Source organism: Callorhinus ursinus, unplaced genomic scaffold, assembly GCF_003265705.2.
Source record: "Callorhinus ursinus isolate GAN/ISIS: 27379988/994484 unplaced genomic scaffold, GSC_fseal_2.0 scaffold13, whole genome shotgun sequence".
In the NCBI taxonomy this organism is placed as follows: Eukaryota; Metazoa; Chordata; class Mammalia; order Carnivora; family Otariidae; genus Callorhinus; species Callorhinus ursinus.
The window spans coordinates 4,152,574-4,168,156 of NW_027397075.1; the positions used below are offsets into that span (position 1 = coordinate 4,152,574).

A 15,583-nucleotide genomic window follows, 5' to 3' on the forward strand; every position below is an offset into this window, starting at 1 on the left:
GTCCCCCAAGTGCTGATGCGGATTTCTCACCCAGCCCGGCTGGGGGTGGGAGGGACCCACACCCCCTCCTTGCCAGACTGGTTCCCAATGGGGTTGCACCACCCCAGTGTGGGATTTGCCATCTTGACTCTTCAGTTCCTAAAAGGAGCAGAATCTAGCGGGAGGGGGACCAGGACAGGGAATTCACACCCTAGGCCTGGTGTTCTTCTCCGGGAGCCAGGGGCAACCTCGGGCTGCCGGCCCGCCTCCCTGTTCCCGTCCCACACTCAGTGGGTATCACGGAACCCTCCCGCTCTGTGTTTCCTGACCCATAAAGTTTAGGTTAAATACATATTGATCACTACTAGTCACCACCCTCGTGACCCTGTACCCTTCCCTGCAGGTAAGGGGCGTGAAGACATTTACAAAGGGTAGTGTTGTGCTGGAGGCTGTCCCCCACCCTGCCCCCCCAGGATCCGGGTTTCCTGGGTTCGAGTCCAGCTTCGGACAGTTACCAAGTGACTCTGACTTCGGATCCTTACCTGGCCTTGCTTTCTTGTGAAGACACAAAGAGATAATGTACTTAGTCCACGAATGCTCAGCAAGTAAGTGAGCACTCCATCAGACGCAGCAAAACCCTGCTCCCTGAGCCTTCCTCCTGGCTTCCTTTATGCGCTGGCTGCCACCTCCACCCCCCAACCCCCATGGATATGAGGGGGGCAGCCCCAGCAAGGGGGCTTGCTTCTTGTCCTGGGCTGGGGTAGAATTTCCACCCACAATTGACTGGAAGAGTCCTAAGTAGGGTTGCCACAGAAAATACAAGACACCCAGTTATTCAGATGAATAAGGAGTAAATTTTTTAGTATAAGTATATCCCAAACATGCCATGGGATATACTTACACTAAAAAGGTTGGTCTGAAATTCATATTTAACTTGGCATCTTGTCTTTTCATTTGTTAACCATAGTCCTGATTGCACAACACCCCCCCCCCTCCACCCTTCACCCTCTACCCCCACCCTGAGCCCTGTGTCAGCCTCAGGCTGACTGATTTAGGTCTGGGCCACTGTGTGCAGGACTGGGATTGGTTGAAGCCAGTCAGAGTTCCCCTTGGGGTTTGGGCCCGCCTCTTCTAACTCCCAAACTGAAGGGGGTGCTGGGGAAATCACCCCCGGTTCCCCACAACTGAGAAGTTGCCAGTAACTGTGTGTCCTTCCCTTGCCCCACCCAGAGAGACACTGCCAGAATGAAAAATCCCCAAATGCAGGCAGTGTTTGAATCCCCATCCCTCCCTGTTTTCTTTTTTTTTTTTTTTTAAGATTTTATTTATTTACTTGACAGAGAGAAACACAGCGAGAGAGGGAACACAAGCAGGGGGAGTGGGAGAGGGAGAAGCAGGCTTCCCGCCGAGCAGGGAGCCCGATGCGGGGCTCGATCCCAGGACCCTGGGATCATGAACTGAACCGAAGGCAGACGCTTAATGACTGAGCCACCCAGGTGCCCCCCTGTTTTCTCTAGTTAAACAGGAGTCTTGTCCTTTTCACAGGTGGAGAGACGGAGGCAGGGACCCTGGGAAGGGAGGTGGCCAGCTAGGTGGTTACAGTGGTGTCCCATCCGACAGTGAGAGACCCCTGAACCCCTCATTCCTGAGCAGTGCCCGTTGGCATCTCCGAATCTGTTAGCATCTGGGATTTTTCCAGGGCGGGAATGGTTCTGTCTGTGCCCCTCAGCTGTGACCTGCAAACACCCCCCAGTTTGGTCTAGGAATGGGGAGGGCACTGCTAGTCATCGTTGTGCCTTATCAGGGGCCCAAGACGGGCCGCCAGCCATCCCGGGAGGTTTAGGGAGGTGAAATCCCCTCTGGGAGGGTTACTCCCGCCTGTTGTGCTGGCCCAGAAGAGGGGAAGGACAGGCTAGGGTCACATGCAGACTTAGCCACAGGCTATGGCTCAAACCCGGGGCCCCTGGCTTCTAATCCAGGCAGAATTCTTTCTACTCAACACCTCAACACCAGCTGGCCTGGGGTTTCAAGGTCTCTTCCCAGGGAACATGTGGGGGCACTCAGGATTGTAACCCCACATCTCAGGTCTACTGCACAGAGGGTTAAAGGAATGTGCCAGAACGCTCCATGTTTTTTTGTTTTGTTTTTTTCTTTTGGAAAGCCTGGGAATGGGGCCTCTTGGGTCTGGGGGTTGAGCGGGGAGTGACTGAGACCCTTTCTCAGAAGTTGGACAGAATGGAGCATTTGTACTCCTGGTGAATGTAGGATGGTATAAGGGTATACGGGTGAGCGATGTTTCACCTTTATAGTTATTTATTTTCCCGGGAAGCTGTGAGGGTGGGTGTAAGTAGCCCCTTGGACTAGGAGTTCACCAGGGAGTGCTAGAACATTTCCACATCAAATGAATAACAAATATATATATATTTAAGGGGCCCTATTATGAAAGGTATTAGGTAAGTGACGGTGGGGATAATATGCAAGGATAGAATAGACCCAAAGGGGCTGGGGAGCCAGGGATGAAGTTTGGCAAATGTGGTCTTGCTGGAAGCAGCTAGAAGCAAAAACCCATAGTCTCCTCTACCTTGGGCTTCCCACGGCGGCTGCAGCCAAACTGCTGATGGGGTTGGAAAGACTGACTCCCAGCTGGCCTGCCTCGGAGGTCAGGGTGACCGTGCGCTGGGCCCTGTGCCCGCCACTCAGCCACACCCACCCGGCTTGGCCGGCAGCTCCTGTGGCCCTCATGTGGGTCTGGGGCCTGGGGCTCCCCGTCCCTGGGCTGCCCAGAGCAGACTCCGTCTGCCGACATCCGGGGAAGCCCTCAGGGTCTGCATCAGCTCCCCATGGGGTCTCCCCAGTGCTTGCATGGGCCTCGGCCTGGCCCAGGTGCAGGGTGTTCTCTCGTCTCTTTGGCAGGACTCCAGGGGTAAGGGTGTGGGAGCTGTCACCCATTTTTACAGATGATCCTTGACCCATTGGTGTGTCTGAAGTAAGTTTAGAGTTTGGACTGCTGGGGTCTGGTGTCCCAGCTCTGCCACCTCCTCACCGAGTCTCTCTGAGGCTTCCTGGGGATTAAACCACAAAATGGAGGGCACCTGGAAGGCTCAGTCAGTTAGGCGTCTGCCTTCTGCTCAGGTCATGATCCCAGGTCCTGGGTTCGAGTCCCACATTGGGCTCCCTGCTCGGTGGGGAGCCTGCTTCTCCCTCTGCCCCTTCCCCCTGCTCATGTTCACGCCCTCTCGCTCTGTCTCACAAAAATAATAGAAAGAAATAAAGGACAAAATGGAAAGGGACTTTGAGCAAGGCCTGGCATCCAGTGAGTGCCAGCTAAGTGTGTATTTTGGGGTTTGCTGTTGTCTAGACTCTGGACACTCAACCTGTGGGTCTTCCTTCATTCTTCATTCACACACATTTTGGGAGTCTCTCTAGACATCAGGCATTTGTCTTTGGTTGTGTGCAGAGAGCCAGGCGCGATGCTCGGGGGACAGGAGGTGACAGGATGGTGTTTCCATCCACCCTGCACTCCACCTTGGCTCTGGCCTGTGCTGAACCAAGGAGATGGGCTGTGGCATCTAGAAGACAGAGAAATGGGACAGAGACCCTTTGGATCAAAGGAGGGTCAGCCCTGGCCAGGGGGAAGGGGTCAACCCTCTTTGTGCTTCACAGAGAGTGGGGGAGTACAGCCTGTGCAAAGGTCCTGGGGTATGAAAGAGCCACAATGTCAGCCCAACTGTACGGCTTGAAGCCACTCAAACTGTTGGTGCTTTTAAGATGGGGTAATTTTGAGGTCCACTGAGAGATGGGCGAGCTGCCCTGCTGGGGTGCTGGGCACCATGTAGCTCCCTGACCCCAGCTCAAGTCATTCAGAGAATCGCTGGTTTCTGCAGAAAATGTCTCCATGCCTTTCTTTCTGTCTGAGGAACTCTGTTGTCTGAGGTCTCAAGAAGCAAAGACTAGCCCTCCTAGTGCTTCCTGAGTTTGGGGCTCAACCAGAAAGGCAACTCCTCCTCGGGCCTGGGGGCAAAGGTTACATCCCCTAGCGGCTGGGCCTGCCAGCAGAGCAGTCCCTAAGCCAGGCCCTGCTGATTCACCGCCTATGTATGTGGATGAAAAAACCGCTGTAGGGGGCCCCCCCCCCCCCCCCCCGCTCCCCCCTTCCCCGGGCAGGGCCACTGGAAGCTGCTCCCTGGCCTGCAGTGCCCCCCCCCACCCCGAGCTGAGGTTTCTTGGCTTCCAGCTGATTTCTCCTGCCCCCACTTCTTCCCCATGACAGCCCAGGGGACAGATAGCTGGTCTATGAGCCTTTTCTCATACATGACTTTGATGTGAGCCCCTGTAGCCTCCCTGAGCCTCAGGTTCCTCATCTGAAAGATAAGAAAGATGCCACCTCCTGCCAGAGTGTGTTAGCAGCAGCAGGGTTTGTTTGCTGGGAACCCGCACAGCTGGACGTGGGGCCCAGGCAGCTGGCCCTGGAGTCCCTGCTTCATGCTCCATATTCAGCCTCTGTAGAGGGAACCACCTGGAAAGTGGGGTCACAGCACAGAGCCAGGCCTGGCGCCGGACACCCGGAAATGGACAACACGGGCATGGCCTTGTGGGGTGCAAGGGTGCCGAAGAGGCACATCCTTCAGACATGGTACTTTCTTGCCTCTGAGGTGTATTTTCTACCCCCCCTCAGATGTGAATAATTTCCAAAATCTGGACGCCTTCCAAATAGCATGCCTGTTTAAGAGGCATGGACATAACGTGTTTATTGGCGCCTGCTGATGGCCAGTCACTTGGTGGGCTCTGGGGATGCAGCAGGAAGGAGACAGATGAAGCCCCTGACTTGGTAGAGCTCTCATCCACCGGGGGAGACCAGAGAAAGGAGCATGTTAATATCAGGAAGCTGTGAGTTCCAGAAGGAAATAAAGTGATGCAAAGGGGTAGAGAGTCACCGGGAAGGGGTCTTGGGGAGACCTGCCCTGCAGAGTTTGGGAGGGAGGGTGACTCTGAAACTGAGGCAGGGTTCCAAGGGGTTAATCCTACTGGAGAGAGGAGGGGATGGGAGCAGCAGGGGAGGTGGAAAGGGGAGGGAGGAAGTGTCTGAGAAGGAGCTGGTCTTGGGACAAAGTGGAAACTGGCTTCCTTGGCTGAGGGATCTGCCTGGGCCGAGACCCCAAGATATGAAATAGTCTGTGATATCAGCCTGATTGGGTGGCTTGAAGCCAGTTAAGGTGTCATTTTATAAGGGAGTATGGTTGGGGTCTGCTGGGAGATGTGTGTCCCCCACCCATGTACAGCCCCAGCTCAAGCCATGGCAAGATCTGTTAGGAAAGCCTTCCAGGCAGAGGGAATGGCACGTGCAAAAGTCCTGAGGCAGGAGGGAGTTTGACGCATTTGGGGGCTGAAAGCTTAGCGAGGCTATTGTGGAGGGAAATGAGGGAGGGGGTGAAATTCAGAGGGGTTGCCAGGGGCCCCATCATGTTCTACCTGCACGCCTCTCAGGGATGAGTTGGGATTTGAACCACTGTGCGTATAGTTTCTGTCTCCCTAGATGCTTTTGTCGGATGAGCAGTGGCTTAGAATGGAGGAAAGCAGTTAACTGAGCTCTGTGTGCTGCATGACTTGAAAAGAGGCTCTTTGGGGGTCCCGGGGAACTGAGTCCCCCCAGCCTGGGGAGTTCCGGGATGCTTTTCCGCAAGGTGAGGCTCCAAGGGCAAGGGGTGGTGGAGGGAGCTGGGAACCCCTGGCTGTGTCCGGGAGCTACTGCTACTGTCGGATTCCCTGAGGGCAGGAGAAGAAGGGGAGGGTCCACTTCATCTGAGGCCAGGGGCAGAGCACGTTCCAAACAAGCTTTGCGGGGCTCGTACAGCAGCTAGGGTTCTCTCTGTATTTTTGGAATTGCAATGTTTAGAAATCAGGATTAAAAAATAATCTAGATTTCTGACTTGCTGGAGCAATAGAAAACTCTGGCAGCCTGGGACCTATATTCCCGCATACCAAGCACCACTTGGAGCTGAGGGAGGGCTACCCAGCGTGTGGGGCAGGGGGGGCCTGTGAGCCCCCTTGTTCTCGGCCCCCACCACCCCCAGTCTCCCACCTGCCCTCCTGCACTTCTGGGTCTCCCACTGGGTCCCTGAGGGCATGTGAGTCTACGGTTCCAGCTGGGGGCAATGAGAGGCCACGTTGTGGGGGGGGGGCACATTGAGGCTGGGGCAGGGCTTGGAGGGGGACGAGATGTGCCAGGAGCCCAGGGTGTCATGGTCACCCCACCCGTGGCTGCTGGCAAGCCTTGGCCACAGGCGGTGGGTGTGGGATGGAGGAATGGCGCATGCCAGCCTCTGGCCCAGACCGGTCTTTCTGGATTTCTCATGCTGACGGGCCTGTGGGTTTGTCTCCTTCTCCCAGTTGCCTCCATCCCTGTCGTATCACGCCCTACCAGCTGACCTTTCATCCCGCAAAGAACCTCTTCGCATCTGGATCGGACTCTCCATAAACTGCCCCATAAAGCTGGCTAGGAGGTTGTCATCAGCAGTAATAAGAGGCTTTCCACCCCACCCGGGGCTCCGCTGGCGCGGGAGGGGCCTTTGTTCAGGATGTGTGGGTGGCAGGAAGGTCTCTGCACCGTCCCCACGGCCTCTCCTTGCGTTTGCCCCGCGCCTGTGTGCACCCTGCCTCCTTACTCGTGAACCCCTGACCGAGGTCCTCGGTGACTCAGCACCCCGTGTTGACCCTGCCCGTGGAACCAGAGGGCCTTGGGGCTTTTCAGCAGGACACTGTAGGGCCCACGATGGAATTTCCAGGTGGGCATCGGCCCCTGCACCACTGCAGAGGGGCCACAGAGGGAGTGAGTCTCGCCCTGAGCACGGATGGTCTTGTCCCCACCGGCCTCAGGGCTGGGGATGTCCCTTCTAGATGCTTCTAGCTGTTCATCCCTTCCTTGCACACCACCCTCTCTTTCTTGTGTGGTACGGCCTTCTTTTCTTCTTTGTGAGGAAGAAATGCTTCAGGAGGGAAGGAGAGTCCTGGATGGCTGGGGAGCGTTATGGGCGCTGGCCGAATCTCAATGCATCTGGGTGGTCCTGGCTAGCCCCATTGTACAGAGGGGCAAGTAAAGGCTTGAGAGCCTGATGATGAGGGACAGGCACAGTTTCTGAGCTTGGCAGGCAGGAGTCCCACCCTTCCCTTTGAAGCCCTTGCTGCCCACCCACCCTTCAGCTCCTCTGTGACATGTGACATGGAGAAGGCCGGTCATTGTGGTGGGCAGGGCTGGGGGTGGGGCTCCCTCTCTGCTCCCCCTACCCCAGCTTGCTAAATCTGACTCTTTCTGGTAGGAGCTGTGGTCTTTGGCTGGGAACTGGGGGTTGGGGGCCCGGCCTCCCCTTTCCGGCTCTGGCTGGGCAGGCCCTCAAATGGGAACAGAGAGAGGTTTTCTCTTTCCCTCCCAACACATGCTTCAGTGATGAACATGTTTTAAAACTTAAAATCATCCTCGTACCATTGACTGAGGGCCTTGAACTTGGTGCTTTACCTGCACATTTGAGTCAGCTCTTCAACCGAATGCCTCTGTGACCTTGGGCAAGTTTCTCAAGCTCTCTGGGCCTTGGTTTCTCCTTGGGCAGATGGGGGAGGTAACGGCGCCCCACATTGAAGGATGTGGTATGCATAGAGTCCTCAGGGCCGCGCCTGGCACTGAGCATGTTCAGTGCATGTCCGGGGCCACCTTGCTCGGCCTTCACCGTGACACCGTGACATTCATGCCATCGTTGGACCTGTGAAGTTCAGAGCAAGAAGTGACCTCCCGCAAGGTCAAGGCATCCTTTAAAAATCTCCTGAAGTCATAATGCCATTGAGGAGATGAGGTGCGGTGGACAGTCACAGCTGTCCCCATCCCCCAGGCACACTGAGGGACCACGTCCCCCTTCCCTGCAATGACATTCCCCTCCCCACCCCTCCCCAAGCCTCCCCTTGCCTCGGAGCCAGCTCCTCCTCCCACCCTGTCCCCAGACTCGGGACCACCTGGGGAAACTGTGCTGTGGATCCAGCCTCTTCTTGGGAGTCTTCCTCCCCCCACACCCTCCCCCATTAGGAGCCATCTCCACCCCACCCCAGTTTCCAGAAAGGTCTCTCTCTCTCTCCAGGAGTTCCAAACAGCCCCGGACCCCTTCCGGCCCTGCCCTGCAGATGGCCTGACAAACGTGTGACCTGGCGTGGCTGGATTCCACAACGGTGGTTAAGCGTTATTTATTTCCTTGGGTGCGCGTGTCTACACACACAGCCGTCTGGAAGCGTTCCCGGGCTGTGGCCGGACGCTGAGTCAGTGCCCCGGGCTCACGCCTGCGCGCAGCTGTCTGGGCGGACATGGACTCACCCGTGCATATCAGCATTTTTAATTTAACATCTTTACTATGGAAAATTTCAAAAACACACAGCAGTGGGGAAGACCAGACAGTGATTCCGGCTTCCCCGCCCTGCAGCGTCCTCGCTGGCAAGGTTTCGCGGCTCTATCCCCTCCTTCTGGGTTCCCTCTGCTGCTGCTTTCCCCATTTGGCTAGAGTGTTTGAAAGCAAATTGCAGACATTGTACCATGCATGTCATTTTTTTTTTTAATTTAATTTTGAAATAATTAGAGAGTCGCAGGGACTTGCAAAGATAATCCGGCATGGTCCCCTGTGTACCACCCTTCACCCGGTTTCCCCCAATGGTGACACCTCCCATGATTTTGCTACAATATCAGAACCTCGAATCGACATTGGTCAGGTGTATATGCGTGCGTAGTTGGATGGCATTTTGTCACGTGTGTAGATTCACCGTGCCACCCCTGCAGTGAAGAACAGAACTACTTTCTCACTGTAAAGATCTCATATGGTCACACCCGCTGCCCTGTCTCCCTAACCCTGAGCCCCTGGCAGCTGAGTCTGGACTCATCTCTGTAATTTTGTCATAGGAGAATGTTATATAGATGGAATCCTATAGCATGTCCCCCTGGAGACTGGCTTTTTTTGTGCACAGCATAATGCCCTGGAGAGCCAGCTGAGTTGTTTTGTGTATCAGCAGTTCCTTGCTTTTTGTGGCTGGGTTGTAACCCCTGAATGGATGTACCACAGTCTGTTTAACCGGTCATCTATTTGCCAGGGCGGTGGGGGGATGTCTGGGCTGCTTCTAGTTGTTGGCTATCATGAATAAAGCTGCTATGGACTTTTGTGTGGATGTAAGTTTTCATTTCTCTGGGGTCACTGCCCACTCAGGAGTGGGTCTGCATAAATATCTACATTTATGTTCAGTGCTTAAGAAATGGGCAAGCTCTTTTCTGGAGTGGACGTACAGGCTTATGGTTTGAAAGGGAAGCATCTATTAGCAGAAGTTCAGTAGGGCTGGCCCGGGGATTCTGAGCAGCCTGCCCATGCCTCACGTCTGTTGAACATCTCCTGTGCCCCAGGCTCTGCCCGAGGTTCCTTTCCCACAGGGGATGTACAGTTCCTGTTTTCCAGAAGAGAAATCCGAAGCTCAGAGACCATTTATCTGAGGCCACAGCTAGTAGGTGGGAGCATCAGGATTCAAATCCAGCCCCGTCTGCCTCCAAAGTCTGTGGGGTTGATACTCCCCGTTGTCAGGTGACAGAAATTGGTGCTGAATGTTTGGGGGGAGCAGTGAGCAGACCAGAGGAGTCGGGGAGGCAGGGCTGGGGTGGGGAGCACAGCCCCTGGTGAGAGGAGAGGAGACAGGGCCTGCCTAAGGTCTGGCTTCTCTCTCCTTGCCAGGCTGACTTTTGTGGTACACCCTTCCTCTTTCCATCACCGATGGATGGAGCCGGTGATTTGTTGTTAGCTGGGTCACCTTGACCCCAGTGGGTGACCTTGCCTTCCTTGCCTCCTGGGTCCCTGCACAGGGCGGGGGGGGGACTCCCCACTCAGCCCCATCTGCACCCTGGAACCTCCACTCCTCCCCTATCAGCTAGGGTAGCTGTGGGTGATGCACAGAAAACCTGGTCTTTGCTCTTCACCCTTCCCTGCAGCAAGCTCTGAGCCTCTGGCCTCTTGACTGTGCTTTGGTGTCATGAAGATGCCACTGGGGGGTGAGAATGGCCATACCTTCTCTTTCCTGGGTGCCGTGGCTGGTGCCGGACTGTGGGATTTCGTGTGATGGGCATGGCCCTCCTGCAGACAGGCTTTATTACCGCCACTTGAGAGATACGCGTTCCGAGGCTCACCCAGTTCACAAGTGGTCCGGGTGGCGCTGGTCCGAGGGACCCTAGAGATGATGTCTCTGCCTGGCCTGAAGTCTTCCAGGCCTGCTCCTCTCTCCAGCCAGTCCCTTGTTACCTTACTGTGAGCCGTGTGAGCCTGGGTAGGTGACTTGGGCTCTCTGAGCCTTCTTGTCCCCTCTGTGCGGGGGCATGAGTCTTCCCCGACCTGGGCAGGCCTGGCCAACAGATCCCCAACCTGAAAACCACTTGGTGGTCAGAAGGCAGACAAGCGGACTGGCGGGCGAGGCGCCCGCCCCGGGGTCCCAGCCCTGGCTCCGGCCCCAGGACCTGGTGTGACCCTGGGCAAGTCCCTTCAGCTCAGGGCCCCTGTTTCACGTAGCAAAGGTCATTCCTAGCACAGGATTCGCTGCGTTGACTCCTCTGACAGCCCTTTGTGTTCATGATGCCCTACGTAAATAATGAAGCTTTTCTGGTCTATCGAGCCACATGTTGGGAGCTCTGTGTTTTTCTTTCTGAGCCTGCCTCTCTTTTGTGGCTCTGATTTTGTTTCACAGCACCGAGTTGGGTGAGTGTATTTCTGATCAACCCCCATGGCCTTACGGCTGCAGGAATGGAGACTAGGATGCCCTCCTCTGTGCACTTGGCTTGGTTCAGCTGCATTTTCTGAGCACTGCCGTGTGCCAGGCTTAGCACTGGGGTTGGAACGGGGAGCCTGGTATGTTCTTCACCCTCGAGGGACCCACAGCCCACGGGGGAGGCAGGAGTGAATGGACCATCACTAAATAGGGTGGTCTGTGCGGCACTGGAGGGGCGCTGTGGTCGGTGGGGGGGGTGCTGGTCCTAGCCTGGTTAGAGGGAGGAGGGCCCCTCGGGGGGCTTCTGTGAGACACAGACATGCCAGGGGAGTCAAAAAACGACCGAGTGGGAGTTGGGCAGGCAAAGAAGTGGGGAAAGGTGTTCCAGACGAAGCAGCACGTCCCTCCCCGACGTCCATCTGTCCCCAAGGTGTGAGTTGCTCAAATCACTCTCCACAGTGGGCTGCCAGCCAGGTGCTGAGGTTTCCCTTAAGACTGGGCTGTTGCCATCTCACCTGGTTTGCACCTTAGGCCTGCATATTCTCCTTCTCTGTCCTTAAAGATTACAATGTCATCCATGCATCCATCGGTCTGTTTGTCCATCTGTCCATCATTCATCAGCCAGCCAGCCAGCCATTCATCCATTTATTCATCCACCCACCCATCCATTCATCTGTTCATCCGTCCGTCCATCCATCCGTCTCTGTTCATCCATCCTTAATCCATCTATGCACTCATCCATCTATTCATCCATCCATGCGTCCGTCTGTCTGTCCATCATCCATCCATTTATCTCTTCATCCATGTATCTACCCCTCTGTCCATCCATCTGACCATCATTAATCCATTACCCATCCATTCATCCATCCATGCATCTGTCCCTCTGTCTGTCCATTGTCCAGCCAGCCATATCTAGGTCCAGCCAGGCAGTCAGCCATCCAAAAGGTATTTATTGAGTGCTGACGATGTGCCAGGCCCTGCTGGGCACAGCCTTCCCTGGAGAGGCACAGGGCAGGTGATGAGCAGATGTGGGCTGAGGTTTGCTTTACTCCACTGGGGCCCTGCCCAAGACGGGCACAGACTTATCCCTGGAGTCCCTCCCTCTCCCAGGCTGCCTGATCTTGTTTGGAGGGAGGCGGCCCTTGCCTCTCCACTTGGGAAACTGTCCCTGACAATCTGCTCTTGGGAGCGTCACCTCCGCAGATGGAGAGTGAGGAAATCAACCCAGACCACAGATGGTTGCATGCTACCCAGGACATGGGCTTCCCATTCACCTCTGCCAAGAACACCACCCTCCACTCCCTTTCTGGGGATGTAAACCCTGGGCACACTTGAACCCTGAACACACGGCAGATGATGTGTTCAGCTCTGTCTCCCTGTCCCAGGCCTTTGGGTTTCCAGACTAAACTCCAAATGCTCATGCTGCCCATTGAACATGCCACCTGGTCCCAGAGCCCGACAGTGACCTTTTGGGTTACATAACTTAAAGCAAGTCCCTACTGGTGGTGCTTGGGAAAACCACAGGTGAGGTAAGGGAGGGGGGTGCGTCTTATACAGAGCTCTTGGCGGTGTGAGGAATGGAGGGCTGGGGGGCACTCCTGCAATGCCAACAGGTGGCCCTGGGTGGTGAGGAGGGGTGAGATTGGGAGAACTCTAGAAGGGGCGCTGGGGACCCAGGGCCAGTGGAGGATGAAAGAGGGGGTGTCCTCTCAGGGAGCCCCTCCCCAAACACCATAAGGAGAGGTCACAGGATCACTAGGGTTCCAAGCGTACATGATGTAGGGGGCAGGAAAGAGTTTAGATCCGAAGGATGAAGATGAGCTGGGTGCGTGTCAAGGGAGAGTGGGGCCATCTGTGGCAGATGGCACAGCATGTACTAAGGCCCTGTGGCAGCAGAAACAGAAAGGAGAAGGGGCCAAAGATGGCCCACGTGGCTGGGCAGGGAACAAGGTGTAAGATGAAGTCGGAGGGTGCAGGAGCCAGGCCACTGGGACACTGGGGAGCCACCGAAGTGCTTTCGGTGGTGACATCATCCAGTATGTCTACACTGGTCACCCAGCTGCAGGTGACATTCTTAGATCATCAGTCCAGGAGCTGGAGCATGTGTTCAGGTGAGAGGCGGCAAACTCGTGTGACTTTCATAACCAGAAACAATATTAAACAGCACACACCACAAGTGTTGGTTTCCCCAGGCTGCCATAACAAATTGACAGAAACAGTGTGGCTTAAAACAATGGAAATTGATTCTCACAGAACTCTGTAGGCTGTAAGTCTGAAATCAAGGTGTTGGCAGGGCCTGTGCTCTCGGAATACTCTAGGAGGAATCCTTCCTTGCCTCTTCTAGCTTCTGGGGGTTGCAACAATCCTTAGCGTTCCTAGGTTTGTAGCTGCATCCTTCCATGCTCTGCGTCTGTTAACATGAGGCTTCTTCCCTCTGTGTGTCTTCTTAGAAGGATCCCAGTTACTGGATCATGGCCCACCCTCATCCAGGATGATCCCACCTTGACTTGATTCTATCAGCGAAGACCCTATTTCCAAATAAGGTACCTGTAGTCAGGAGTTCAACATACCTTTCTGGGGGGACATAATGCAAGCCACAACCCCACAAGATACTGATTTGGTTTAGAAAACACACGCATGGTCATGTTGTGTCTCTTCATCTGGATGCTCATTACGTGGGAGATTGAGCTCTGAAAATTCAGAAAGCTACACATTTCTGAACCATGTTCTTTTCTGCACATGTGTTATACTCCCATTAATGTATTATCATGTATGCACGTGCTGAAAACAGCCTGGCCGCTGCTCTACCATGAGGTTAATAGAGGCTTCCCCTGGGTGGTGGGTTTATGGATCAATTTCATTTTCTCCCCATATGTTCCAGTTTTTCTGCCATAGGCATGAATTACTTTTATCAAATAGTAAACCCATGCATATCATAAAAGAGGAACTGGGATGTTATGTCCCCTCACTCACCAAGCCTTCCCTGTCCCCAAAGCTACTGTAACAGGAGGTGGGTGTCTGGATGGGAATTTGAGCTGCCCTGAGAATGTGCTCCAAATAAATATTTTTAGCCCCATTACCCACCCCCTTCACATGTCCTGCTAATGATCTGTGGCGCTGATGATCCAAACAAACTTTCTGTGGGACATGGGGCTTGGCGATTACCTCACCTGTGTCCTCTTTCGGCGGACGGAGAACGAGGGTAATAATAGAACTGACCTCATGGGTGGCTGGAGGCTTAACTGGGATAATGCACGTGAAACCCTTTGCATGGGGCCCTGGCCCAGGGACGAGCTGCCACAAATGCCCTGCTGATTAGAAAGTGTCCAGGGTACGTGGCAAGGCGGCTCGGTGTTCTTGTTTAATGGTTCAGCTCGTCAGGGAAAGTCCAGTAAATGACACCTCGCCCCGTTGCAGAGCATCCCTGGGGGACGCACAGGGTGGCGGAGGCTCCCCTTTCCCGGCCGCATGTTTTCCCATTTGGCTCCCTTTGTAACACATCTTGGCGCTCGCCCCCGCCGTCTTGCTCACCTGTCGTGGCTGTGTGCTAGCTCATCGTGTGCGTTTAAGGCCACGTGCTGCCATGACAGTTAAGCCATCACAGGAAAATTTAGAGGAAGCAGGTGGGGTGAGCTGCTGAGCTGGTGAGATGGTAGCGGGGCCAGGGGGCGCCCATCAGAGCGGGGAGGCGGTCTTTCGACAGCCAGGCCCCGCCCCGCCCACGCCCCAGGCCCCGCCCCCTGGAGGCGGTACTTCCCCAGCTCTCCGCACCCACCCAGAGCTCGGCTCCTGAGGGCTTTGCGGCTGGGACGGCGCTGTGTTTGGAAATTGGTCTCCTTTGGCAGCATCTGTCCCAATTACAAATGCAGAAACCCTCTGTCCCAGCTGGGCTGCAGCCCAGCAGCAGTCCTACAGATAAATGGAGACTTGTGGCACGTTATTTATGTACAAGGTTATCCTTTGCCACATTGTTTCTAAAAGCGAAGGCGTGAAAACAGCCTAAAGCCCCATTAGTGGGGAGCTGATTAAAGAAACTGGCGCAGTCCATATAATGGAATACTGTATATGCAGCGGTAAAGAACAGGGAGGAACCATCTCTAAGCTTTATTAGGTGAGTAAAGCAAGGTTCAGACAGCATACGGTATATACCTTTTTGCGTAAAAAGAGCAAGATAGGTCTACATTTGTATTAGCTTCTCTTTACATAAAGAAACTGCAGCTACCCACTGAATGGCTAAGTATTGCCTATGGAGGGGGGGGCGAAACAGAGTAGATGGGGGACTTGGGGAGGATGCAGATTTGTTCATTGCCCTTTTCCTTTTTTTTTCTTTTCGACCCAGGTGAACTTACTACTTTTCCAAAATTTCAAAGTAAGTAGAAATGTAGCATCTTCAAAACAAAGCATGTTTTAAAGTAGCAGCTTTGGCTTGAGTCTCACATTGAGTCCCACTTCAGCCTCTCTTCGCGGTGTGACCTTGGGGAAGTTACTCAACGTCTCTGTTTCATTTCCTCTATCAATGAAACAGGGGTAATAATAGCTCCGACCTTGGGCTGTTGGGAGGATTACATGAGATCAACTGTGCCCAGGGCCTGGCATGAAGTAGGCAAGCAACAAGAGTGAGTTGGTGGTGTCAGTGGGCTTCCAGAAAGCGCATGAGTCTGGACTAGGACCCAGGTGGCAGCGTGTGAACCCCAGAGCCACTGGGAGCCCCTCCTTGGTCAGTCTGGCGTCTGTCTTCCCTCTGTGGCAGGGACCCTGGTCTGATGGAAGCTACTCATTAAGCACAGTGGAGTCTCTCCCCATCCCCCTGCCACGCCCCAGCCCATGGCTTAGGGCGGGCAGC

The 15,583-nt window shown here is 54.7% G+C and overlaps 1 protein-coding gene across 2 annotated transcripts in view; it reads left to right on the forward strand.

Annotated features, from left to right (window-relative positions):
• PARN (poly(A)-specific ribonuclease) overlaps positions 1 to 15,583 on the forward strand; it is a 256,764-nt gene that overhangs the window by 193,225 nt on the left and 47,956 nt on the right. The window contains exon 24 of one of the 2 annotated variants that reach the window (XM_073899474.1): positions 13,191 to 13,261. The exons of the other annotated variant lie outside the window; for it this stretch is intronic. Within the exon in view, the coding sequence (XP_073755575.1) occupies positions 13,191 to 13,246 (56 nt within the window). The 3' untranslated portion in view covers positions 13,247 to 13,261. Of the gene's footprint in view, positions 1 to 13,190; positions 13,262 to 15,583 lie in introns of those variants that run through there. 2 annotated transcript variants of the gene reach the window in all.